The sequence below is a fragment of the Nasonia vitripennis genome, chromosome 4 (genome assembly GCF_009193385.2).
Source record: "Nasonia vitripennis strain AsymCx chromosome 4, Nvit_psr_1.1, whole genome shotgun sequence".
Classification (NCBI taxonomy): domain Eukaryota; kingdom Metazoa; phylum Arthropoda; class Insecta; order Hymenoptera; family Pteromalidae; genus Nasonia; species Nasonia vitripennis.
The window spans coordinates 18370876-18396029 of record NC_045760.1 but is presented as its reverse complement, the minus strand read 5'-3'; the positions used below and the strand labels follow the sequence as shown (position 1 = coordinate 18396029).

Genomic DNA, 25154 nt, shown 5'->3' with positions numbered 1-25154 from the left:
GCGCGGAGAAACGTTAGGAATTTTATGGGTGCTTGGTCGAGTTTACGAAGCCGCGACTATATTGGCTTTTCCAATTTGCCCGGGCTCATAATAGAACTCGGATATATGGAAGCGTTATATAAAAACACTCGTGATCTCTCTGTTTACAGACGTTCTTTCCTCTGGTGGCCCGAGCCGAGCTTCCAGAGGATGCAACGCCCATCGAGTTCATGCAGGACCGGAGGCTGGAGTTCGTCGACTACTCCAAGCTCAAGCCCTTCACGGTAAGTACACTCCCTCGTACAACGAGCTCACCGTTTCGCGTATTATATACGTCGATGCGGAGCTTATAAGGAGCCACAGCCACACAGACACGCGTGCGAGTCTATGGCCTCGTATAAAAAAGCAGATATCGACTTTCCCGCGAGGCTTTTCGTATACGGGCCGATGGCCGGGACTTTGGAGACGATGCAAATCGAAGCGCGCGCTCATGACTGCGAATAAACGTTTTATCGAGGGATTGATGGAAAAGTATATGTCCCCCTCCTCGAGAGGGTTCTCGTCTCGTGGTCTTCGCGCGGGCTTCGTCGCACCTAATCTCTCATTCGAAAATTCAATAATAGTGCGCACGATTCCCTCACGTATCGGATACGGCGCAATACGGCAAGTCTCGCAAGGTCGCGCGCTTTTCGGGGCTGAAGCTCTCGCGAGAGCCACTTGGGACTCTCGCTCGGCACTTCCGCTTTACGACTTCCAAGTCGAAACTTACTTCGTTACAAACTCAGGCCGCCTGCCCGCAAACTGCTCCCGTCTCATTTCCCGACGCCTCCTCCGTCTTCCATTCCTTTACGCGCGGGTAGCTCTAGTTGTAGACTGAGAGAAAAGAATCCTTGACACAAAGAAGAATTCTTAACTGTTAAGAAATTTGGATTAAAATATGGAGAAATCCAAGCGCCTTAACAGTTAGGTTTTCAGATTTTTGAATTTTCGTAACTTTCTTTCCATCGACCTAAAATCACTAGCACTTCTTATTATCATTTAGTATCGCTCTGAGACTATTCGATGTTGAAAGATTCTTTGTTTTTGCAAAATATATTCGAATGATAGCACGATAGGTATCATACGAATATAACCTTACACATAATAACCCCGCTTTTCTGTGTGCATGAAACAATCACAAAAGTATTTATGCATACAGAATCTTCGACTTCATCGAACAAGCCCTACGATATTTTAAATGTTGTGCATCAATATGCTTTCTTCCAGGTACGTAAAAAAAGCATATCACGCGTGAAATAGTATAAACGCATGTACGGGTCTCCGATTGCAGCCTACACGTTTCGACGCCTCGCGTACTCGCGTGCCGATGAGTCGCGCTGTTGCTCCACTCGGTCAAAAATTCCTAAATCCTTAATAGTTAAGAATTCTTCTCTTACTATATGAAGAAATTTTCGTTTGCAACAAATACATGAAAAATAAGCTGTGGTTAAGTCGCGAATACTTTGCGACAAGGATTCTTTTCTCCCAGTGTAGGGAATTTCGCGGGAGTACATGCATATAACTTTTGCCGAACTTTCTTTTTCCAAGAGTCGCCGAAGCATCGAGGTTTTACGCGTCGGTGTATAATTGCGCGTGATTAATCAACGAGCCGAGCGGAAGGCTGCTGGTCGTGGAAAATTGATATAATAACCAGGCCAGCTCCATTACACCGCGAAGACTAGCAGGCGCTCGATGAAACTCGCGGCCACTTCGAAGCCTCGACCGCGAGTAAAACGAGCACCTCGAGGAGGAGATGGAAAAAAACATACACTAATGGTCGCCCGATGATTATTGCCCTCGCCGACGACGAGAGCCTCGTCGGCTCTTTAATTACGCGCCAATTTCCCTCCGCGCCCAGGGGAATCCGAAGAGTCGTTAAACGAAATTGGGAGAGGCATTTGCGTTTCAGGGCCAGCGCCTTGCTGCGCACGCTGCAGGAATTGTTTCCAAGTAATTAAACTGCCTGGCGAACTTTTACCGTTAAACTTCGCAAAGTATAAGCGCCATACGTTCGCGTTTCTTGATTTCGCGCGCGACGCCGCAAAGCTCGAGGTGCGTTTGCGGACGATGATTCCGGGAGAGAGAAGGAGAGTGGGTGCCTTCGAAGTGGCCGAGGTGGAATCGAAAGCAGTGTCGGCGTATTTTCGAAGGAGCAACAGCAGACCGTTATGCATAGGAAGAACGGGAAGTAGCCCCGGAGTAGGAGCAAAAAATCCGTATTAAGATGCGCGCGCGCGAGAGAGAGGGAGTGAGAGAGTGAGAGAGAGAGAGAGAGAGAGAGAGAGAGAGAGAGAGACGGAGGAGCACGACGTCGACAGCAGCGGCAGCAGGAGAAAGCAAGAGCAAAATGACGACAAGAGAGAGAAAGGCAAACGAAGGAGAACGGGAATATGTTGGCGCCTCCTCTTGGCCGTCAGCCACCTCTCCTCTCTTCTCTCCGCTTTACGGTCAACCTCAGAGGAGGATATAACGTGCGCAGCTGCGTCGAGCAAAAAGACCTGTTTCTCTTTCTCTCGCGTATAAATACCGGCGCGGTCCGCTCGCGATTTCTGCATGCAGCCGAGGCAGACTCGGATGACGAGAAGAAGCAGAAAAAGAAGAAGAAGAAGAAGAAGAAGAAGAGAGAAGAAAAAAGGCGCCGAGCGAGATGCTACTGCCGCCGCTGCATTTATAGTTCAGGGTCAGTAGACTCGGAGAGGCTGCGTGTGTGTTCTTTCCGCGGGGAGGAAGGAGACGGCTCTTGATCGCTAGCTCGGAACACCAGATGGATCGGTGTGATGCGCGTACGGGGAATATATCGGATTAACGCGCGGCTTTCGCGATTCTAATCGCACTCACAATTGTTGCCCGGCGCAACGAGAGTTTATCGACACCCCTCTCATCCGCGTCTCCCTGCTGTACGCATCATAAGCGCGCGTGTGTATTGATTTCCGCGAACTCTATGGCGCGCATACGTATCCCGGTTTCAGCACAAGAGGCTATTATGCAACGGCTTTATATCACGACGATTGGCAAGAATCGTGGGCTAGTGTTACGCAAACCCGAGACTCTCCGACGTGACATTGAAGCCAGAGGCATCGGACTGATAGCGTATACGCACTGATTGTACTTGATCAAGGGAGAGGGCGTTAGTACTCCCTCTCCGCAGAAAAGTCTCTAATGAGCCCGTTCCCGGAAACAAGCGAAATTAAGCTCAGTTGCCTTCTGCGTACAACGTGCAGAAGAAGAAGGAGGTGAACGATAATTGCATCCTCCAGTTCGGCTTTTTGCATCGATCGGCCGCACCACTGCGCCTCTGTATATTTCTCGACCTAGTCAGCAATCTCTCTCTCTCTCTCTCTCTCTCTCTCTCTCTCTCTCTCTCTCTCTCTCTCTCTCTCGTGCAAGAGGCGCGCAAAAAAGACAGGAAAACGCGCTCGTGATCTACATTTTCTCTTTAGCACGGCCGAACGATCGACCGGCGCTAACTCGTTTCTAATTGCCCTTTTATTAACGCTCTCTCGCCGTTTCGGCATTTGTTACACTTTATCGCCTCTCGAGCGGAGAGCTGTAGACGCGATCACGTAACCACTGCGACGCAACTGTAGTATAGGTATATAGTGTGCGCGGGACTGGCGTAATTCCCACTGGAGCACTTTCCACCTGCACTTCCAATTCTAAAAGTTTCCGGATTTTTCCCTCCTCGATAGCGGCATCGCATTAAAAAAGCCGATGGACACATTTATGCAAAGGAGAACAACGTCCATTCTCAGGCAACTTTATCAATCCGAAACTTTGGCGCGCGTGCGCGAGGCCAAATAAAGCCCGAATACCGATGTCGAATCTGCACCGACGCTTAAAAATTCACGAGCAACAAAGCATGCGGCGGCGGTGGCGGCGCGTCTCCCCCTGTTTTTCATAGCCTCATACACGCGCGCACCGCTGCCGCCCCCCGAGCAAACTTTCCCAGCGCAAAACCTAACCTCCCTCTCTCTCTCTCTCTCGCTCACGAATTTCGCTGAAGCGAGGGTAAACTTTACAGCTTATAACTGTGCAAATGAAGTTCCTCCGCGCGCGCGCGGCGGGGTTAGCGTGTAGGAGCTGCTCCTGCAGCCGATATGTCTCCCTCTCTCTCGCTTGCGCACTCGCTCGTCCTCCCTCTGTCTCTCCTTGTGTGTGTGTGTGTGTGTGTGTGTGTGTGTATCGCGCGTGCACGTATAATCGATAAGGGCGCGGTCCCTGCGATTCCGGACGCGCGGCGTCGTCTGCTGCACGAGAGAGCAGGGAGTTTGCTGGTTAAGTCGGGAGAGAGAGAGAGTGTGTGTGTGTGTGTGAGTGAGAGAGAGAGAGAGAGAGAGAGAGAGAGAGAGAATTCGAAGCTCTGGGGGCTTGTTTAATGACTCTTTCATATTTAAAGGCACGTCGTTCCCTAGCTTCCTCTGCCCTACTCGTAATCGCCTTCTCTGCTGCCTCTGCATTTTTATCTCGCAGCCAGCGCCTTTGTTGTAGATCCTCCTGGCTTTTTTTCGCCAGGATTTCCCGCTACGGTTTTCGGCATAATGGCTCCTGCAGCCATGCGAATTTAAATTTCATGAGAGGAGCCCGTCTTTTCAAGTTTTCGTTAACGCGATTGCGCGCGTATATATGTATACCTGCGCTTGGAGGTTAATCGAAATTAAATCTCCAGTCCCGTCTGCGGCTCCTTCGGTTATACTTGAATGGTATTGAAGCAACTTGACGTTTGCTCGTTTTTGAAATTACAGCAAGACTGGGAGATGACGAAGGGCTCGTCTTCCTGGGCCAGCGCGGTCAGGCAATGGGCCGAGATGCAGGACGGCCAGAGTATATTGCTGACGACGCCGAGCGTCCTGGTTGGCTTCAGAGTCGAGGTCTACAGAGCCGAGGGTACCACCCAGTGGTACACGGCCGTCATCGTTGGATACAACGAGTCTACCAAGGTTTGCATCTCACATTTGCTGTTCTTTTTTTTTAAGACATCATGACCTACTTTATCAGACAATCTAATTTCAAGCGCACGGAAAACTCGAAGACGCCGGTTCGATAAGCTATCGGGCTCGAAACTGCAACGGAATCTTTATTGGCAATAATGACTACGTAGATCCCAATCTTATCACGTAGTAATTAATTTTTAGCGAATTGGTACAAATGAATTTCACGCTTATCCGAAAGCATTGAGACTGACGAAATTTTGGTTCTGCTTTTTATTGTAAAATACAGAGGTCGAAACGATTTACAGCACCAAATCAAAATCTCGGCTACCTTATCTCCAACGCCATGATCGAAGTAACGTTGTTCGGACTGAGATCCGCGAAAGCACACGAACCGTCTGTGTCCTTGACCGAGTGCATGTCGTAGTCCATGACCTTGGAAAATCCAGACCCCAGGGCAGCCTTCTTCGCCGCTGGAAAAGTAAAGAAGCTGTGTGCCAGATCGAATCCGTTCTTTTTGGCCTAGTTGACGCTCTCTCTCTCTCTCTCTCTCTCTCTCTCTCTCTCTCTCTCTCTCTCTCTCTCTCTCTCTCTCTCAGCAGTACTTTGGCTAATTTCTTGCCCCTGTGATCCTTGTGAACTGCCATGCTCTGAAGCTTCATGGTCCTCTTGGCTTGCGGAAACCTGTTGACCAGATCCACTTCCGTGTGAGTTCTCGACAGGCATGAGGACGATGGCACCGACGATCTGGTTGCTGGCCTTGTGGATGGTGACCAAGCTTGGAGCTTCGGAGACGAACTTTTCCCAAGACTCATCCATCAGCTGGATTTCGGCGTCGGTGATGCGCGCTTGGTTCTTGGCGAAGAAGCCCTTAATGATGACGGCTTCCGGCGAGTGATGCTCGTGAAGAGAGGAGACTATCGCCGAGGCCTCGGATTTCTCGGCTTCGCGAGTCATTCTAGATCAAATAACATTCGATATAGGCTGTTTTCTCTCACAACTCGATGAATTCGAATTTCGTTTTACCTCTTAATTAAGTGACCCTCTCAAACGTGTGCAAATCGGCCCACGCTACTACATCACTGAGAAACCGCTCATTACTGAGTCGAAGTCGTGGTCTTATCCTTGATTACGCTCGCTCTGACAGTCGATAAAAGACTATTGACTGTCAACTAGACCAACGCCAAAGAGATACGGGCTATCGCGCGGTGTTGAATTTTCTGGTGTAATCTCTCGTTTACTTTGATAAACACGCAGCTTTCGATAAGAGCTAGGCTACTCTGATGGCTCGGAGAAGCAATCAATTTTCAAAAAGCCAGGATTACAAAAAAAAATGTCGAAAATCGCTTCCATTCAGCGAAGCCGAGGAACAACCTAACCCGCTCGATTTCTCTTTTCAGGACTTGACGGTGACAGACGACACGGTCCTGGAGGACCACAACGAGGATCCGTGTCTGGTGCAGATGCGGCTCATCGGTGATGGAGGTGAGTTGGCCTGTCTCTGTCTTCTTTTTCGCCTCTGCCGACGGAATTTCGGGAGAAACATCAGCCTCGCGCGAACTTCGTAATTAAGCGGCGGGCGTGTATAGCACACGCCTCGGAATCCGACGAATTCACTCCGCCAAGTTTCTATCAGAGAGTTCGATAGAGTCCGATAGACGTCGGAGTTCATCTCGCTGATAGAGTTACGGGCTGGTTTTTTCGTCGAGTGGCTTCGTGATGGATTTTCCAAGTAAAGAACTTTTGCGCATTCGGAAACTCGATACGTATCTCAACGCGGCTTTGTTTACGTTCGGCGTGGTTGGTGGTTCTTCCGAAGCACGAATAACGCAACTTTACAAAATGAAAATGTTGCCTCTTCGAATGAAAAGCAAAGCGATATCGACTGAGCGGTTTGCATGGAGCACGTAGAAAGAGCAGGAAATACAAGGAGAAGAAGCTGCTCGAATAGGGATGCATGCGCAACATGACGAGCTCATTAAATCGAAGTACGAAAATTGTGCGCTCGCTCACGTTTCCCCTCGCGGTGTCTGTTTTTTCTTGCAGTTGTCGAGAGCATCATGAGGGGCGAGGACGTCGGGATGACGCCGAGGAGGTCGAGGTCATCGACTGGTCTGACGCAGGCTCTTGTGATGGTGAGTTGGAATTACACTATAAATGCGAAATCCTCTCTTTTTAATGCGATTACTTTTTATACTGCCGTTTTTTATCTCTCACACCTGAATATCCAATATTCCGCGCGTACGGAATATCGAATTACATTGATTAATTAGCAGGCCAGCGCAAAATATCATCCGCAATTTCTCGAATTTCGTTCGAACAATCGCGACGATAACAGTCTAGCTTTTCCGCGTATTTTAATTTGAAAAAACCTTCGCGAGCCAAATGTAAACACGAAAATGAATTTTCCGCTGCATTCGAAGCCTTTTATCAAGCGCGTCCTTCTTTCCCCCGCCGACATGCGGGCGCGCACGCGACACTATCGCAATCCGACTACCGTCGCGCCGAGATAAAAGCGACGAGACACGAGCAGAAATTAACTCGCAGCTGTACATACTACGGAAGGCTCGCGCGAAATCCTATTACTCCCCGATGACTCTGCATCATCGGGCTGTCAATCGAGCCGGGCGTTAATGAAGCGTGGAAAGGATCCCCTTTAACGCTGTGCAAACAGCGAGACGCGCTCGCGTAGACGGCGGAAAAAAGCTCGCGCATGCGGTCGTATTCGTAACTCGATTTGAAAAACGATCGCGCCGGACGCGCGGCGTCTGACAAAGGGTGCCGCGAGCGCGCATAAATTGGAGCGACGGCATTATCGTTGATGCGCGCGTAATTGGCGTCGACTTTCTCCTCTCAGCCGCGCACATACACCCACGCAAGTGTATACGTGTCCCTCGACGTTGACGTTGGCTTCGAGTGTCGCCGCCGCTACTAGTATCGTTGTTAGAGAGGGAACGAAAAGTTGAGTGGTCGCGAGAGAGATAGCAGATTAACGAGGCCGGGAGGAGACACATGTCGATCGAAGAGGAGAGCCACTCGAGTTCGTTGTGCATAAGGAAGGGAAAGATAGCGATGATGACGGGGAAAAGCCTTTGTGCATACAGTTTTCATCGATGCCTGAAGATAACTCGTGAATGAGAGCGCGAAATCCCCCTCTGCGACGACACACAATCGCGATGCTGCGCTATGCCGAAATATTTGCATTTTTATCCAGTGAAGAGCACATCCCGTCCGCGCATTCGTCTAGCTCGCCCGGCAATATAACACGCATAATCTTCCGGTCGTTAATTCCCCGCGAGCGCGCGCATGTCCCGTCGATCGAGCGAATTTCAGCGATCGGAAAAGTAGAGCGTGACCAATAATTCGTCTCGCGAGCGCGTTTGCATTCACGGACTGTTTGGCCAACTCGTTGTTTATTTCAAGGCACGCGCGAAAGATGGAATAAGTTGAACGACGTGCATGCGTTCTATAGAGAAAGAGAAAAAAAAGCTCGATCGCGCGGTCGAATTGAATTTGCGATGCGCGCAAACTTCCGCTCTCGAGAGCCGCCGCTACTGGCAAACGAACGAAACGAAATCAAGGTGCAAACATAAAAGAGCAGCACGTGTAGCGGATGCTCTTCCGCGCCCGGAAAACTGCGGAGCTGTAGGGCTGAATTGGATTTGAATTTTCTTTCCGCCTTCGCTCTCGAATATATGGTTTGAAAAATGTCCGCCGTGCCTGAAGAGGTTGCTATTGATGACTAGATATACGCGGCTCCAAGTTTTCTCACCCGCTCCGGGCGATCATTTCGCGTAGAGCAGCTTTTACAGCAATCAACTTGGAAACCATTTAAAAGCCCCAGTAGAGAAAGAGTAAAAAAAACTCGGGCTCGTAATTACCCGCACCGTTGAAAATGCCAAAGAAAAAGACTGTACCTAGCACTCGGCAGGTAATATAGCCTCTCGCCATCTATAGTTAACTAAAACCAGCAAAAAGCCCATCGAGAAAAAACGACGACTCGCGTACGGCGTCGGAGAAAAGCTCGTCGATCTCGCGGACAAGGCCGCGGCAGCGACGCTTCGAACGAGAGCTTCCCTTTAATGCGACAATCAATATATACGAAGTTGCGCGCAGGCCGACGCCTCCTCCCCTTCTGCACTACTGTATACACGGTCTCTTTCTGGAAATGTATTCCGTTGCTAACCCCGAACGAGCGACTTCCGGTTATATTTTTTCCTTCCGCGCGCGGATTCGTGAATGCGTAATGACGCTGACGAAGTGCCTTTGTGGGCTACTGATGCTCTGTGCTTTTTTTTCAAATAAATCGCGTTATCGGCGGGAAGGGGACGCTTTTGTCCAGAGTTGCCTGGACCCTTGATGTGTGGAGATGATGGTAGTATTTCACTCTATGGATCCGCAAGAACTGCGGAATGAAAATATCTCGAAGGGCCTTCGAAGCGTGAAAAGGGTGGAAATATTGCCTCATGCCGCGAGTAAATTGTTCACAGCGTTTTTATAACGCGATTTCGTGCTCGTGGCTACTGTTTCAGCCTTTTAAATTCGATCGCAGTATAGGAGCCTCGATGCTCAATAAAGTATCGCCATTCAACCAAAAATACTTCATAGAGAATAATGGGAGAGGCGAATTTGGCTGCCGATAAAAATACCGCGAATCGTTGCTGCGGATACTCTTAATTCTCGTTATTATTAAAAGCGGCTGCGAATTGTTTTGGGAAGCGCCCTTTTGGGATGGAAATTAATTTCGAAATTCGCGCGAAATCGCTTCGCTCATGTATTCCTGGTTTATTATTTGCCTTTAATTATCGTCTATATTATAGCACAACGTTATACATTAGCGAGGCCGTAGAATTTCTGCGCGCAACAACATTTTGGAGTTTCGGGTAGCATCGGACTTCGTCGATGAATTCGCGCGAAACTCGGAAATTCGTTGGGCGAAATTGCCCGTACATATACTTTTTACCAACGATTTCTCGGTCTTGTTGCATAAACACAAACGGTGCATAACGTTACGCAATATCAAAGTTTAGTATACACCTGTGTGTACACTTGTTTATACATGATAACAATAACGTTTTCGTGCAAACAACGCTCAACGCTGATGCACGCTACCGGTAGCTAACGATTAAAGGCCGGTGTTTACAGAATACCGTTTACATTCGAGGAAAGCCTAGTCAGCGCTTATTTCGAATAACTGATTTAGCAAAGCGAATCGAGCCAAGACCGTACAAGTTCGCGAGAACAAAACGAAGTCTGACGTAAGTACGCTTCGGATTACATTGGATCGCATTCATATTCTTGATGTATCCGAGACAGGATCCAAAGGATGAGGTACAGCAGGAAAATAAGAAGGATCTGGAGATTGACTGTGGAGAGCTGTCGTGAGAGAAAGTCATTTCTCTCTCTCTCTCTCTCTCTCTCTCTCTCTCTCTCTCTCTCTCTCTCTCTCTCAATACGCCGTCAAATTAGCTTGTTTCTCCGCTTGTATAACCAATTGACGTATACCACGAGGAAGAAAAATCGCGCAACACCAGTCGGCTCGTTTCGCCGAAGATATTTAATATAGCGCGCGTAATTAATCGGGGAAAAAAGGGCTGCAACGCCGTCGCGGAGGGAGAATCTCATCAAGCGCGGATAAACAAGAATAATACGCAAGTCCGAGAGGAATGAGGGGGAAAAAAGGCAGGCGAGCATAATAATCTCGCCTATTGGCTAAGGTCACGAGAGAAAGCGATTTCTCTTCTCACACTTCGACGTTTTCGAGGATAAGCCCGGGAAAATATCGAGGCCGCTTCGGCGCGCTTTTCCGCTCGCGAAAGCTCGGGGAAAAAGATGATTTATCGAGACGCGCTCTCGGAATTTTTCGACGACGCCGTATAGCTCTCGCGTGATTTACCGCGGTTCTTTCCCTTATTTTCGCCTGTTCTTCGTACTCTTTTTCTATAACAGCGTTTTCGAGCAGCAGCGGCTACGAAGATTATAATATCCTTAATTTTTTTTTCGAGCGTACCTTTCCACTGAATAAGCTCGTTGAGATCGGAGTAAATACGTTGAATGTTTGCGCGCCGAGCGTTCGACAAACATTGCTTCTGTACACAGCGCATTTATTTAGCTCCGATCAAACCGAACATTAAGAATTTTCGAGGCGAAATTACACGGCGTAAAAGCGAATTTTTAAAGCGAATCAAAGCAACCTCGAGAAACAAGTCGGCACGCGAAAGCCATTGATAAATCCGCAGACAATGTCCCTTATCGTCGTCGTCGCATCTCGGACACATGCATGCATGCACTTGCGCGCAGTCTCTCCCGGCGCTTTGAGCTCTCGCGACTCGAAACGCCGCTCGCTCTCTTCGAACTTGGCTCCGGAGTTTCGAACGGCGGCTCTGAGCTTATACGCGAGTTTGGGAAAGTTTCCCGAGAGTTTAACCCGAAACTATACTAGTCTGTTATGGAACTTGGTTAGCTTCTCGCTCTCTCTCTCTCTCTCTGTTCTTCCGCTTCATCACCGCGAATTATTCCGGGATATCGGCGAAGAGATCTACCCGCGTGCTTTTTGCCTCCGCGTTACACTCGTTTCCTTTTGATAATCCGACTGATCGTTCGAGACGACTCGCGAGATCTTAATCCGCGACGGAGAAAACGACTTTGCTCGCTGTGCGCGCCGTTAACGGACTCGGCCCCCGGAATTTTGCAAATTAACCGGCGCTTTAACAAATCGCGGCGGCGCATTAAAGTCTTAAGTGCGCAGCGCCGAAAATCCCTAATCCGGCGAGCCAGGCGAAGGGAGGATCTTCTCTCCCGTTGACTTCCTCGCGAGATGGAGATCGATGGCGCGGAGGATTCCGGAGGGATTCGCAGCCTCATTCGGGGTTATTAACGAGCGCAGTTTATTGCGTTTTCCCGTCCAGTTGGGGGTGGCTCTTTGTTTAATCGCCCCCGTTGAAAAATTCGTCGCGAGCTGAGAAGTAAAACACACACACACACACACACACACACACACACACACACACGCACACACAGGAGTGGAGTGTCGCGGCGACAGAGAGGCGAGAGAGAGCGTAAACATCGGAAAGACGACAAACCGAAACAGCGCGCGGGAGCAAGTACTCGAGTATGAGAGAGAATCTGCAACCAGCAGCGGAGATAGAGTCGGGGATGCGGGGAGAAACCGAAAGCCGAGAGAGGGAGCGACGAGGGTGTGCGTGTCTGGGCGGCCTCCGACACACAGAGAAACACGCAGCGAGATTGCCAGCCCCACCATAGGCATCAGCCAGCGTGTCAGTGAGAGTTGCTGCTGCTGCTGCTGTTGCTGCTGCCACAGAGGGATGGCAAGTGCAGTTCCCCGCGTTAACCCGGCCAACGTGGCCGGGGGTGTGTCTCGCCGGCTGCTAGGGCGACTGCTCTGTGCTCGCGCGCAAGCCCCGAGAATCAATACAGCTACCAAAGCTCGCTTCGCGCGCGCCACCCTCGACACGGCCGTACCCCCGACGAACCTTCCGCGCCGCTATGCAGCTTCGCCCCCGATGCGCGATGTTCTGCCTTTCAATTTTCAAGTCTTTTTCCACCCACACACAGGCTGCGATGTATGGCTCTGTCTCTCTGCCTCTGATGCCCCTCTCCGAATCGCTACAGGGTAGGGGAACACGTCGAGGGTTGACGGACTCCGCTCCGCTGCCGGGGACATTGACCGCCTTCCACCTCGGAGCTGGCATCGAATCGACGGGGCCGTCCGCGCATTTTTCGGCAGCTGCGTAATCGCGTTACGAGTGACCGGCGTCGTTTCGGATTCATCGACGTGTTTACATCGCCGCGCCTCGTTCAAAACTTTCGCGAGAGCAGTATGCCTAACGGCACTTGACTCCCTGCCAAGGGCTGGCCAACTTTTTTCAGCGAGATTCAATAAGTGTCTTTACAATGCAGCTCGAGTAGCGGAGACTTCCGAACTGGATGGAAGTTTTTAAACCGTCGACTCGGTATGAAACTTTTAATCACTCTCGCTCCTCGCGACTTCTCTTTGACCCGTTCTTTTTCCTCGTGTATTTTGTAACGGACGAGAAATTCGCAGACGCCATCGATCGCATACGATAATGAACGCAGTAGCGAACGCGCGTGACGAAATTAATCTCGTTCTCTCGAACCTTATCATCGGCAACAATCGTCGAAATTGTTCGGCAAAGTTTATCGCTCCGTTGCGCCAGAGCCAATTTGGTACGCAATTAATATTTGCATAACGCCTCCGTTACTGTACCGCCACACACTCGCGCGATAAATAAGAAAATATCTTAATCTCCCGAAAGTCTCGCTTATCTCCGGCCTGAACCGTCGCGCCCTCGTCAATTTTCCTCCTTCGCTCGCTCTCCCTCTCTTATCTTCCGGCTGTGTCGCTGACGCGCGCGCGCAACCCCTTTTCTCCCATGGACCGACCCTTGCGGCTGTGCCTGCTCGCGTGCGTTTACATCGCCGATCTCTAATAGCTCCCCTTCGGCGCGAAATGCGAGTGCGGGCGCACGAGATGATGCATGCCAGCGTTTCTTCGATCGACTTTCGCCGAGAGCATGAGATATCTGACCACCGAGAGCAGTTCTGTCTCGAGAGGCCCGCGTCAAAGGCAACGGCAGCGGCAACAATAGCGACGCGCCACGAGTGTAATCGCGCACACAGCGGGCAAGCCGAGTGAGCGAAACAAACGAGCTATACACACGGGAATCCTGGCGAGAGAAGGCCGACCTCGAAATCGATAACCGCCGAGCGCGTGCCCGCCGATAATAATTAGAGGAGCAGGTTGAACCCCACAGCGGCGGCAGCCACTCCCCTCGACGCGCATTTCCAGGTGAGCGAGAGGGAAAAAAGAATTTCCGAGGAATTCGCAGCACGGACTCGCCTCCTCCTCCCCCCCCCCCTCTTTCTGCGCTGCAGTCGGGCTGGAATCCTGACGGGTGGGGGCAGTTGCGAGGGATGTGGACGGCGGAGGGTCGAGGCTCGGCCTTGTAAATGGGATGAAATAGCTCGAGCTGCCGCAGCTGGAATTGATGTACACCGGCAGCGGGCACACGGCGTCGATGCATCGACGAAGCCGCAGAAAAGCTTTTGTGTGCGTCGCAGCTCACTCTCTCTCTCTCTCTCTCTCTATCTCTCTCTCTCTCTCTCTCTCTCTCTATATATATATATATATATATATATATATATATATATCCCTCATGTGTAGCGTTTATTTGCTGACGAGGGTGTACTGCGTTTCGTTTCGAAACGACGTGTTGCGGCGCTGGAATTGTGTCAACGGTTGGTCTTTTCGCGCGATGACGCTTCCGCTGCACACGCACCACTGACCTTTCCGGCAAAATGACGAGGGCGTTTTTTTCCTGCACTCGGCGAGAGAGAAGATGTTATGACGGAGAGGCGCGGATCGCGAATTAGAGCCCTGAAACGATCATTAATCCTCGAAAGAAAAAATTCCAGCTGAAAGGAGCATTCGGTGTGTAGCAGCAGCGCCGAGGCGTCTAACCATCCGTACACGCAGACAGACACGCGTGAGCGTGGGCGTTCGCGCGCATCCGTATGTATACGCGAGAGGGATTTCAAGAGGAGTAGGCGGCGTTGTGTAGCGGCAGCGGGTCGCTGGAGAGGTCATCGTCCGCCTGTGGCGGCGCGAGGGGTGGAGGTCGCGCTGGCGCGAATGGAAAGCCCCTCGGCGCGTCTACCCGGAAATCGGGCCGCCCCCTCCTCTCCCACCCCCTCTCTCTCTCTCTCACTCTCTCTCTCTCTCGGGAGATGGGAAATCGAGGTTGACGCTCTGCATTTCCCCCACTGTCTCCATCTCTCTCTTGACCTTTCTCGACCCTTATCGCGCCCGCCGAGCGCGGCAATAATTAATTCCTCCTCGCACGCCGAAGCGACGATTCATACGTGTCCTCTGTCCGCATTTAAGATGATTTGTCTAGGCTGGTCTTCTTCAGTCATTTATGAGAATTTTTTCATCGGAACGCGGCCTGTTTCGCCGCCGAACGGGAAGTAAGCCGCGACTAATTGGATTGGACTGCGCGTTACATACGTACAGCGTTTCGTGTCCTAATGTCGCATTGAATTATTTACGAGTGTGCTCGGCCCACTCGCTTTGAAGAGAGAAAGAGCGTAATCCGGGGCTCGAGCGTATGGAGCATGGAATTTGTAGCAAACGAGTCCGCTGTGATTATGCACGCTGTTATCTGGTATAAATTCGATCCGATCGAGCGATTGGCTCGAAGAGATCGCTCCGCGCGAGAGAGCAACGCGACTAGTCCTGCGGAACGCGAGCAAACAAGGTTATATACGCGCCGAGAGCTCGTCGAATAAACCGAGGGTATAGAAAATCGAGTTTCCCGTCGCGCATCCATTGGATTCCGATCGACGAAATTCCGCGAGCGAAATCAAAGCAGCGATGGAAAGGAAGATATATATATATATACACATACACGCACACACACACACACCCGCGCGTGCACGTAGGGAGAGCACGTGCACACAGCTGTTCGCGGCTGGGAGGAAGTTTCCGCAGCTGAACTTCTAGTCGTCGGCGTCTCTCTCTCTCTCTCTCTCTCTCTCCCCCTCTGCGAGTGGTTTTGTCGTTTGCCGATAAAGTTTCGCCGTCCGGCTGTTGCTCCGACGCTGCTTCATGTGTACGTATGTACAATTCGCGCTCGATGACTTAACGCTGCTCGACTGCGCATAGCCAAAGTTATTATACAGCTATAGCATTTCGACGCAGTGACGACGTTCTCAAAAATGCTCTTCGATTCTCACTGTAGCGAAGACGTTGCAGAGCCGAGTCCGGCTTAACTCTGCAAGGCTGACGTAGCACGCTGTCCCGTCCCCATTGTTTCCGACCCCTTTATGCCCTATCTCCCTCTTTCTCTCTCTTCCAAGTTCTTCAGCAAGAGACGAGCAAGAGAGGATGAGGATCGATTCGCGCGCGCGCGCGCGTACGTGCTCCAATTCCGTTCTCGCCGGCAGCTGCTCGGCCTTATTAAATTTATCGACGAGCACCGCGCGTCCCTGATGTTCTCTTGAGAGCGAGAGAGAGAGAGAGAGTGGGTATATACGTGCGTGTAGGGGGGGGGGGGACCGATTGCGATTGCTCGATGTTTGCTCGCTGATGCACCTGCGGGACGACGTCAAGGGCGTTCGCGCAGTACAGAGGATTGATACGAATGTGCCTGCCTAATGCGAAATCCTTCTATTTGACACATTTGGTACCCCTCGAGATGAGATTGAATTTTTCGCCAAACGCGCGCGACCTTGAGACTGAATAACATCCATCGCAGACATCGATCGCAGATATATAAAGTTCGATTGAATGTTGCCGAGGGTTCGGCCCGTCTGCTAAGAGGATTTCCCGCGGGATTTACGAGAGAAGTAGATAATGCCCGGAGTGGGTTAGACGCGCGCGCGCACGAGACGTAGATTGTCCTCTCCACAAGTCTCGTATCTCGCTGAAAAACTCGAGAGGGGCATGTGCGGTCGTCATCGCGCGGAAAGCGATGATGCGCGTGACTCCCGTGTCAATAGGAGCCGCATCGGCCGCAGCCAAGAGTTTACTGTTGCAGAGGGGGTATCGAGTGGGCTTTGCTTCAGTTTCGTTGGCGAGCCAGGCGAAATTCAAGAGGAAACGCGTGGGAGCTGAAAAATACCGCATCGAAAGCACTCGAAGATACTCGCGCGCGATTCGCCACAGCGCGCAGAATTGTCGAGAAGAAAAAGTACTCCTCGGCACACATCTCCGCGTCATCCAGCTCTCTCCGCGCGCCGAGCCAAAGACCCCATATCCAGCAGTAGCAGGCGCGCCACCCACGCACGCACACCGGTGTAAAATTCGTACAAACTCTCTCGCTCTTTCTCTCCTCGCCGGGGAATCGCTCGCGCCGCCGCAGCCGCGGGGGCAGGCGTGGGGATGACTCGCCGGTGTGGCAGAGAGAAGCAGCAGCGAGCCGGGCTGGCCTCCGCGCCGCCACCGCCAGTAGACGGCAGCACTGCAGCCGGCGCGCATCTCGTCGTCGCCTGTGCGTCCGCGCGCCGCGAGACTGGCAAAAAGAGAGGAAAAATTTTCCTGCGAAGAGTCGTCCCTCAGGAGGTAGCCCCTCAGCAGCCAAGTCAAGCTACTCTGTGCGTGTGCGTGTGTGTGCGCGACTCGGAGCGACGGACTGAGCATCGAAATTCTGCCGAAGGTGCGACTCTACTGTCCTACGAGTGTCTCGCTGTGTGCATAATACACGTAGAAGTAGAGGGAGAGAAGCCGCTGTGTGCGTTGTGTGGAGCCAAGGATCGCGCGGCCGCTCGGCTCTGGTCTGCGGCGAGGATGAGGCGGACGAGCTGCTCCTAAGAGGAGGAGGAGGAGGGGAAAAGCAGCAGCGACACGTCACTTCCGCTCGCGTCCCAGAGCCCGCGGCGCCATCGATTCGCTCTCCTTGTTCTTCTTGCCTCTCCCCCCGAGGAATCGCGGATGCACACGGTTTCTCTTTCTCTTCCGATCGAGAGCTCATCTGTCGCTCCGCGATACCTCGGGCCTCTGGTTCCGCGCGACGACAGCCCTGTGTTTATGAATTCTTTCAGCCCCAGCCGGCTTTGAGCCTCGGCGTCCCCGACTGCTCCCTCGGCCAGCGAGAGGCTATAGAAAAACTGGCCGAAGAGTTGTGTGATATATATTAAAGTAGTGGCAGCTCGCGCAGCGAGAGAATTAAAAGTGGTGCTGTTTATCTGTTACTCCGGTTCTCTCGCCGTTCGCTTAGTGCAGACGCGGAGGGGCGGAGTTGGAGGAGCAAAAAAAATACCGAGAGGCAGCCCATGCTGGATAATCGACGGCTGTGACCTGCGCGCATCCTCTCTCCGACTACACGCCGCATCGATTTGCAGCCGAGCCGAGTAAGGGGACGCTCCTTTCATATTCACATATATTTCTGCGGATTGCGCGCGCGCGCGCGCTGCTCTCGGCGGAGCTCTCTCCGCGAAATTGTCTGGTATACCCGGGGCTCGCCAAGTCAATACTTCGACGTTACTATATCAGGAATTAAACTCGACGAGCCGCTCTCTCTCTCTCTCTCTCTCTCTCTCTCTCTCTCTCTCTCTCTCTCTCTCTCTCTCTCTCAAGGTCGCTCAAAAGTCGGCGCGTGATTACCGAAACTCTTCTGGCGAATGAATAAAAAAGCTGCGCGCGTTGCAACGAAAGCCCCGCGCCGACGTTTCTCCTCGGCGTCCTCTGAATAATGCAGATCACTCGAGCAGACGCGAGGCGTCGATCCTGTTTAATTACAGCGGTTTATCCCTAATTCATTAACGACCCGCTGCCGCCACCAGCAGAGCTTTCGAGCTTGTTTGCGTGTAGACACCTCAGTTATGGCGGCGGAGTTCGATCGCGGAGCGAGCGTTTGGTGAACCGAATCCTCTGCGGGAGATACCCTTGCTCGACGACGCTTCCAATCTGATCAAGCACACGATGCATTATTGAGCCCATGAATGTGCAAAAGCGGTGTTCTATTTTCTCTGGAAGGTGAAGAGGACGCTTCGCCTTGCCACGCCTGGATTTTTCTACTTTCGTCGATTCGCGCAGGTCCTCGCGATGCCTCCAATTAATCATCGTCGTTGTCTCTCTCCCTCTCCCTCTCCCTCTCTGTTGTGTTTGTGCTCTCAAAGCTCGTCTTGCGCCAGTTCAAGGGTGGCTCGGACTCCCCTCAGAGAAAGCTTACTTCGTTACGGCTACATAGGCTGTTAGGCAAATTGGCGCGATCTCGTCGCGCAGCGCAAATAGTCGAGCGGAAAACACGCGAAACGCTCGCCACTGGGATCAGAGGGATAAACAGAAGCTCGAAAGACCGCGGAAGCCGTTCCATGTGCGTAATTTGAAATTGCAAATTTTTGTTTGCTCCCGGCGTTATATGCAGTCCGCCGCTGTTTGTTGTTGCAGGCGAACTCTGCTACTCTGGGAGTGTTGTTTTTTCCCTACTCTAGGACTGCTTCAATCAAGCCGGACGGTAGGATATCGATCGTGTTTTTCTCGTAAACCTCAACTTTGCACCCGTTGATGAGCGATACTGGATCAATACATATCGTCGTCGAGTACGAAATTAAAGCCGAGAAATCGTCGCAAAAGCAAGCACGACACACACACGGGCACGAAGATATGCAGCACGCTCGTTGTCGTCGAGGGGCGAATAAGCGACATCGTGTCCGAAAAAAGGGATCGAAACGACCGCTAATAAAAACAAGCCGGCGTGGCGCGGCTCGCCTGAAAAAGAATGTATAATTTCAGATTACACGCGCACGAAGGCCGGGACGAAGAAGACGAAGGAGAGAGCGCGATAAAGGAAACCGAGAACCGGCCGGGCGCAAACAATGCAGCGCGCAGGGAAATGAAGCGAGCGCAAAAAGTAAAAGAGCGACGAGGGAGGGGGGGGGGGGCGGTAAATGAATTCTCGCTGGGCTGCTGAAGTCCGGATAACCCGCGAGGATCGATCGCGAATTTATAGCTTCGCCCATGTATACACAGGCTGTGTGTGTATATACATATTCGTCCAGCGCTTGTAAAAGCGCTTTTTACGAGTTCGACGGACGGAGAAAGCGCGGGAGGATTTCGCGCACTTTTCGACCGACTCTTGTCATCGAATCGAACTCCCCTATACATCGTTGTGTTGGAGCGTAAACGCCGGCGTCATCAATTTGGATTAACGAAATGTAGACACGCTGATATGCGACGTAAATAACTGAAATTCGAATCCCTGAATTAACGATCCGAAGACTAATGACGCGCATAGATCGAGATTCGATAGCTCTGTGGGAGTGCAGGAATTTTTTATATCGAACTTTGCTTCGCTCCGACAATGTGCAAACACGCGCTCTCGCGAGAGCGAATTCGAGCTCCGCGTCTGAGACTCGCTCGCTATGCGTCCGCAATTGCAGGATTCTCTCATCGTTTTCAATTTTCCTCCCAACTTGCCCGTATCACACAAAGTACAACACGACCTTTCCAGCAGCCTCGGAAAGCTCCTCTGAATCGACGCAAACTCGCTGCTCTCCCTCCCTCTCTCTCTCTCTCTCTCTCTCTCTCGCAAACTTTCTCGCTGATGATTTCTCGTTAGTGCATTAACGCGAAGCTGCGCGTGTAAACGTTCCACGACTCTCTCTCTCTCTCTCTCTCTCTCTCTCTCTCTCTCTCTCTCTCTCTCTCTGGTATTTTACCGCTAATATCGCAACTCGGGAGAGCAACTCTCGAGCGAGCGCGATGCAGATGTGTGCTGTGCGCGTATGGCCTCGCAGCCTGCCACTGCGGATTATGGCGCTCCCGTGTAAAGTCTTTCACACTTTAAACGAAGCGAAAAGTGTCGCATGGTCCGCGGATCGAAATAATCCCGGCGATTCAGCTGAGAAACTGAAGATCAGTCGTGGATCACACTCCCGGGTCAGATCGATTCCTTTTGCCCCGGCGCGCACAGCCCCCCCCCCCCCCCCCCCCGGCTATGTACTCTCGCATAATGCGGGGAATGCGCCCGGGCGAATACCCTGGCCGCGCGCCAGCAGCTTTAACCTCAATTTGCAATAAAACACACGCGCGCGCTCGCGCGAGCTCCGCGGATTCTTCTTGGTCAAAATGGCCGTCGGGAGTATAGCGGGGCGGTTATGAAACGCCGAGTGAGCGAAAAAAGGGTGGCGCGTGAGTTATCGGAATCGCCAGACTGGGTGAACGTGTTTTTTTTCCTCCTTTGCGCGCGCGCTCTCGCCGCGGAGTAATCGAGTCTAATGAAACCGGCGGAGAAGTTACGACGCTTCCGTTCGAATCGAGCCGCGGCGCGAAGCCTTATAACTTCGAGGGATTTAATTAATTCGGAAAGCTGAATCTGCACCATTGTGCTCGACCGGGTTATAAATTCGTTCCTAATCCGGGGGAAAAAATTGAAAGGCTCGCGGAGACAAGCATCAAGCTCGGAGTAAACACTCGGAGAGGAGGAAAAAACAACGGGTCCGGGGGCGAGTTGGGGAAATGGAACGAAAGAAGAGCCGGCGAATTAATTTCAGAGCAGAGGAATCCCCCGTCCCCTGGGCGCGCCCTCGACTTTAAATGGAATCTTCGGAGGCAAATACGCGACGAGCGGCGTCTCCAGCTTCTCGACTTATCAACTTCTTTTGTTCCCTCCGTCGGGGAGGGGGGAGGGGAAGAAGCCGTTGACCGAAATTATAATAAACCGAGAGACCGACGCGTAATTCGTTCATTCAATCGGGCGACTCCTTGTTTTGGCCAGAGCCCCGAGCGCGACGACAATGCCGACGAGGCTTCGATATAATTAGTCCGAGATTGTTATAAGCTGCGCTGATGTTGACGACAGCGCGAGGGTTCGCCCGACCGAAAACTCTCCCAAACAAAACCGTTCGCGTTTTTCCCGTCTGATAAAAGCGTCGACTACGACGGGACTAAGTCGAGCGGTGTCTATTGGATTACGAATATTTCTGCTTCCCTTTTTACTCGAATCGAGTGGGATGCTGGATAGATTTCATCTCTGCCGCGCCGGGGGAGGGACAGCTTTACAGCGGATTACGCGGAGGAGCAGTCGAGAAAACCAGTCGGTCGCTCCTTTTGCGGAGTTGAGAGGAAAGGTCCTGAGGAAGCGTAAAGTGGATTTCAGCATCGACGAAGAAAAAGCCGTTCTGATTAGAGCGAGAGGGGGAGAGTGAGGGGAGGGCGAGTTATTTTCCTTTTTTTTTTTCATTAAAACTGATTTGCAACTCGCTCGAAGGCAATCCTGTCTCGGCTTCTATGCGGATAAACTAACAGATTTCGCCGTTTTCTTCGGAAAACAAACGAGTTCCGCGAAAGTTGCGCCAAGTGCTAAAGTTCCTAATTGTATGAAAGGGATCGTAACATTAAACTTTCGGTGTGGAATAACTCGGGCTGGCGCTTATAAAACTACTCCAAAGTCTTGCGTCCGAACTTCCGTAATGACGTCGTGCAGCGGCTGGACTTCTTTTTGTTCCCTTTCCCCTTGTATAGATTCTCGTTTCGCAGTCCTCGCCGCAATTTCGCGGTGAGACTCGCGAGGAATCTTTCTCGGAACTGCTCGGACAGTCCCGGTGCTTTCCGTGAATTATTCCGCGACATTTGTCCCGAAAGCATGAGAAAAGGACGAAAATTCAAGAGCAGGAGAGAAGCTGAGCGGATATTATAACGCGTATAACCGAGAGGTTTATATTCGAGTCGCGCGCTCGTATCTGCCGGCGCCGTAATGAATGCACACGTTTCAACAAAAGCCACTGGCGCAGCCGTGCACTCGACACTTCGACTCCCTCGCTCTTTGGCGTATTTTCTCTGCGCGGCTCGTTTTCGTTTATCGAGTGCCCCGAATATATATATATAGGCGTAGGCATCGTTTGTTGTTGCCAGAAAGGTTAGCGCTCGAGGGCGAACGCGTCAATGTATAATATACAAATCTCGATTGTCGTTTTGTTTTCCAGTAATTGCGGCGCACGAGATTTGCGTCGAGCAACGTTGATAATTATAATCAATATCGCAGGCTAGTACCTATACACGAAACGCTGTTGGCTTTACGGTTAAATTGCGCGTTTGATTATGTAATTGACTGCGGAGCTCCGCTGATGGCTGTGAGGGCTGAATCGCTCGGTTTAATTTTAACAGTTTAATTGGGGCGCTGGAAATTAAAAGCTTGATCTCTCGTAGGCGCTCAATATCAGTTCAGCGAGTTGCGGCCGTGTTGATTAACATACGATATCGAGTCGAAAGAGTCGGGTTTTCTAACATTTCGGAATTTTTCTGTTGCAGCCGAGGATAGGAAGAAGATCCAGAGGTCGTCCAGGCAGCGCAGCCCAGCTGCAGACGACGCTGAGGTCGCACAGCCTCGTGTCCCAGCAGATAGAAAAAGGTTCGTACAGATATAATATTATATTACCAGATTTCAAGACATCGTCATTAGCGGTAAAAAAGTCAGCCGCTCCCCTCATCCGAGTATAATATATGAGAATACACGTCGGACGTCGCGCCCGGCCGTCTCTCGTCGCATTACTAACCCAGCAGCAGCTCGTGCATTATTAGCGTCCTTTTGCGCTCGCGCGCTAATCGACGACTCGCGCGCGCGCACACACACTCACACACACATACACACACACTTTGCAGACACAGAGACAGTGAGACTCGCGGCGGCAGTGGCCGAAAGGTCGGAGCGGAGGCGCCAACTCTACAGACACGCGCGCAGCAGCGCACGAACGGAGGAGGAGTAGGAGGCGGGAAATCGACGCGAGGTCGCTCCGGTTAATGAACCGCCGCGTCGCTCGAGCGCGCGCGCGCGCGTACACGTAGTACACGTAACCGTACTGAGCAGCTATATACGCTAAGAGATTGCTGCGGGATTCTTTTGATTGTCGAATTCGAATTCGAATTTACCGCGCCAATCGACGTCTCTCGCAGTTGTTGTCCGTAGGCGTGGAAGAAGTGTGGGAGACGTATGCGGCTCCGACGAATGCAATTTTCGCGTGCTCCGAAATCGGCCAAGTAAGAGCTGCTCTAATTCATGAATGAAACAACAGCGGAAGCGCCAGTGCGCCACTTCCTTGAACTCGCCTGACCTGGTGGCCCGAGATGAATTCCCCTCCCTTCTGCGCGCCTCGGCTACAAGCCGGAAATCCAATTTTTCTCGGGCAGCTCTTTTACGTCGCGCGCGCTGGCTTTGCCGAGCGGCGAGACCGTCGGATCGACGAGGAAAGGGGGATCTCTTATTTTCTCGATTGCCGCTTTACACCTGGTTCATCGGGATTACTCCGAGCAGTCCGCTCGCAGACCTTTGTACCTTATATTGCGGTTTTTCTAATTTTAAAGCTGCTAAACTTTCGACTCGCCGCGCGCGAACAGCTACTCCGCGTAGCGGCGCGAGACGCTTATTAGACGTGTAGCCGGCCGAGCCGCGACCACTTAGTAACTTATCCTGTAAGGCCGATACAGCGCCTCCGTATAGTGAAGGTGGAAGACGCGAAACAAGAGCAAAAACGTGAGGAGCCTGCGGAGAGAAAAGGATGCGGACAACACGACCACGACGACGACGACGACGACTAAGGCAGGGAATAAAATGGCGTTCGAGGAATTGAGGGAGAGAGAGAGAGAGAGAGAGAGAGAGAGAGAGAGAGAGAGAGAGAGAGAGAGAAACCGGTCGACAAACAAAAGCCTCGCGAGAGTACGGATCCTCTTCCTTTTTCCTCGGCCTTCTTCGGACACCTTCTCCTCTTTCTCTTCCTCCTTCGCCGGCTGCGGCGCGGCGCAAGAACTTGTGTGCGTTTGCTCTGCTCCTTTTCTACTCGGGAAGTGGATGGTGCAGTTGGCGACGAGGTTCCGAGCTTAGAAAGTGAAATCGACGCTGATCTCACCTTGGCAGCTGTTTTTTTACGCGAAGCAATTAATCGGCGGAGTGACTGGTTTAGAGATCGATTCCAATATTCGTCAAGTACCTAAACGCCGCGCGGTCCCCAAGCTCACTTTGTTCGTTTCCACGCCATCCTCCTTTTTCATTCTCAGTCCGAGGCTCTTTCATCTGCTGCTGCGGCCGGCTGCTCCTCGCCTTTTTCTACTGGGTCTCGCCGAGAAAGGGACCAGCAAAAAAGGAACAAGACCCAGAGACTCGAGAAAACAGATATATATATATATATATATATATATATATATAGCGAGAGAGAGAGAGAGAGAGAGAGAGAGAGAGAGAAAGAGAGAAGGAGAAGAGCTGAGTCAGGCTCGAGGCAGTAACTCGAGAGTCCTGTTGGAGACGGTGTTGCTGACTCGCCTTCCGACTTCTCTCTCTCCCTCCCTCTCCTCTTCGCTTTTCGCTTTGCGGAGGTTCCGAACGAGGTAATCGGCCTTCTATGCAGTCTCCACGCGCTCGTTTCTTTGCTACTTCGGCTTTACGCGGAACGACTCTCCCACTCCGTCGTTTCGACGTCTAAGAATAAAGGCTCTGCCCGCTAATTCACGCGCGTTGCGTTATTAATAGTAAAAAAAATCTGCGCGCGTGAGTGTGTGATAGTATAACGAGCTCGTTAAATTAGCATATCAATTTTACATAAACATCGGACTTTCACTCGCGCGGCTTATCGATCACTCACCTGCGCCTTTATTTTCGTAGAATGGTCCAGCGTCTATCTCATCTATAGGCTCCGAACGGCATACACACGGCTCTGATTTATAATCGATTAACCCTG

The 25154-nt window shown here is 51.6% G+C and overlaps 2 protein-coding genes across 4 annotated transcripts in view; one reads left to right on the top strand and one right to left on the bottom strand.

The window, feature by feature from the left end:
• The window catches only part of LOC100120387 (probable JmjC domain-containing histone demethylation protein 2C), a 204800-nt gene that overhangs the window by 50812 nt on the left and 128834 nt on the right, over positions 1–25154 (top strand). For all 3 annotated transcript variants that reach the window (XM_008213583.4, XM_008213582.4, XM_008213581.4), the window contains exons 3-7: positions 150–263; positions 4761–4955; positions 6347–6431; positions 6993–7081; positions 22738–22837. In XM_008213583.4, the coding sequence (XP_008211805.1) occupies positions 150–263; positions 4761–4955; positions 6347–6431; positions 6993–7081; positions 22738–22837 (583 nt within the window). The remainder of the gene's footprint in view (positions 1–149; positions 264–4760; positions 4956–6346; positions 6432–6992; positions 7082–22737; positions 22838–25154) is intronic.
• LOC107981061 lies at positions 5198–6262 on the bottom strand. The gene is made up of 3 exons (XM_016985265.3): positions 5973–6262; positions 5552–5904; positions 5198–5419 (listed from the first exon to the last, which is right to left on the bottom strand). Exons 2-3 carry the CDS (start codon positions 5901–5903, stop codon positions 5274–5276), a joined length of 498 nt encoding a protein of 165 aa, XP_016840754.1. The 5' UTR covers position 5904; positions 5973–6262; the 3' UTR covers positions 5198–5273.

Coding starts and splice junctions, on each gene's coding strand:
- LOC107981061 (XM_016985265.3), bottom strand. CDS start 5,903: ATGACTCGCGAAGCCGAGAAATCCGAGGCCTCGGCGATAGTCTCCTCT. Junction 5,420..5,551: donor GGGGCAAGAAATTAGCCAAA/GTACTGCTGAGA, acceptor TTACTTTTCCAG/CGGCGAAGAAGGCTGCCCTG.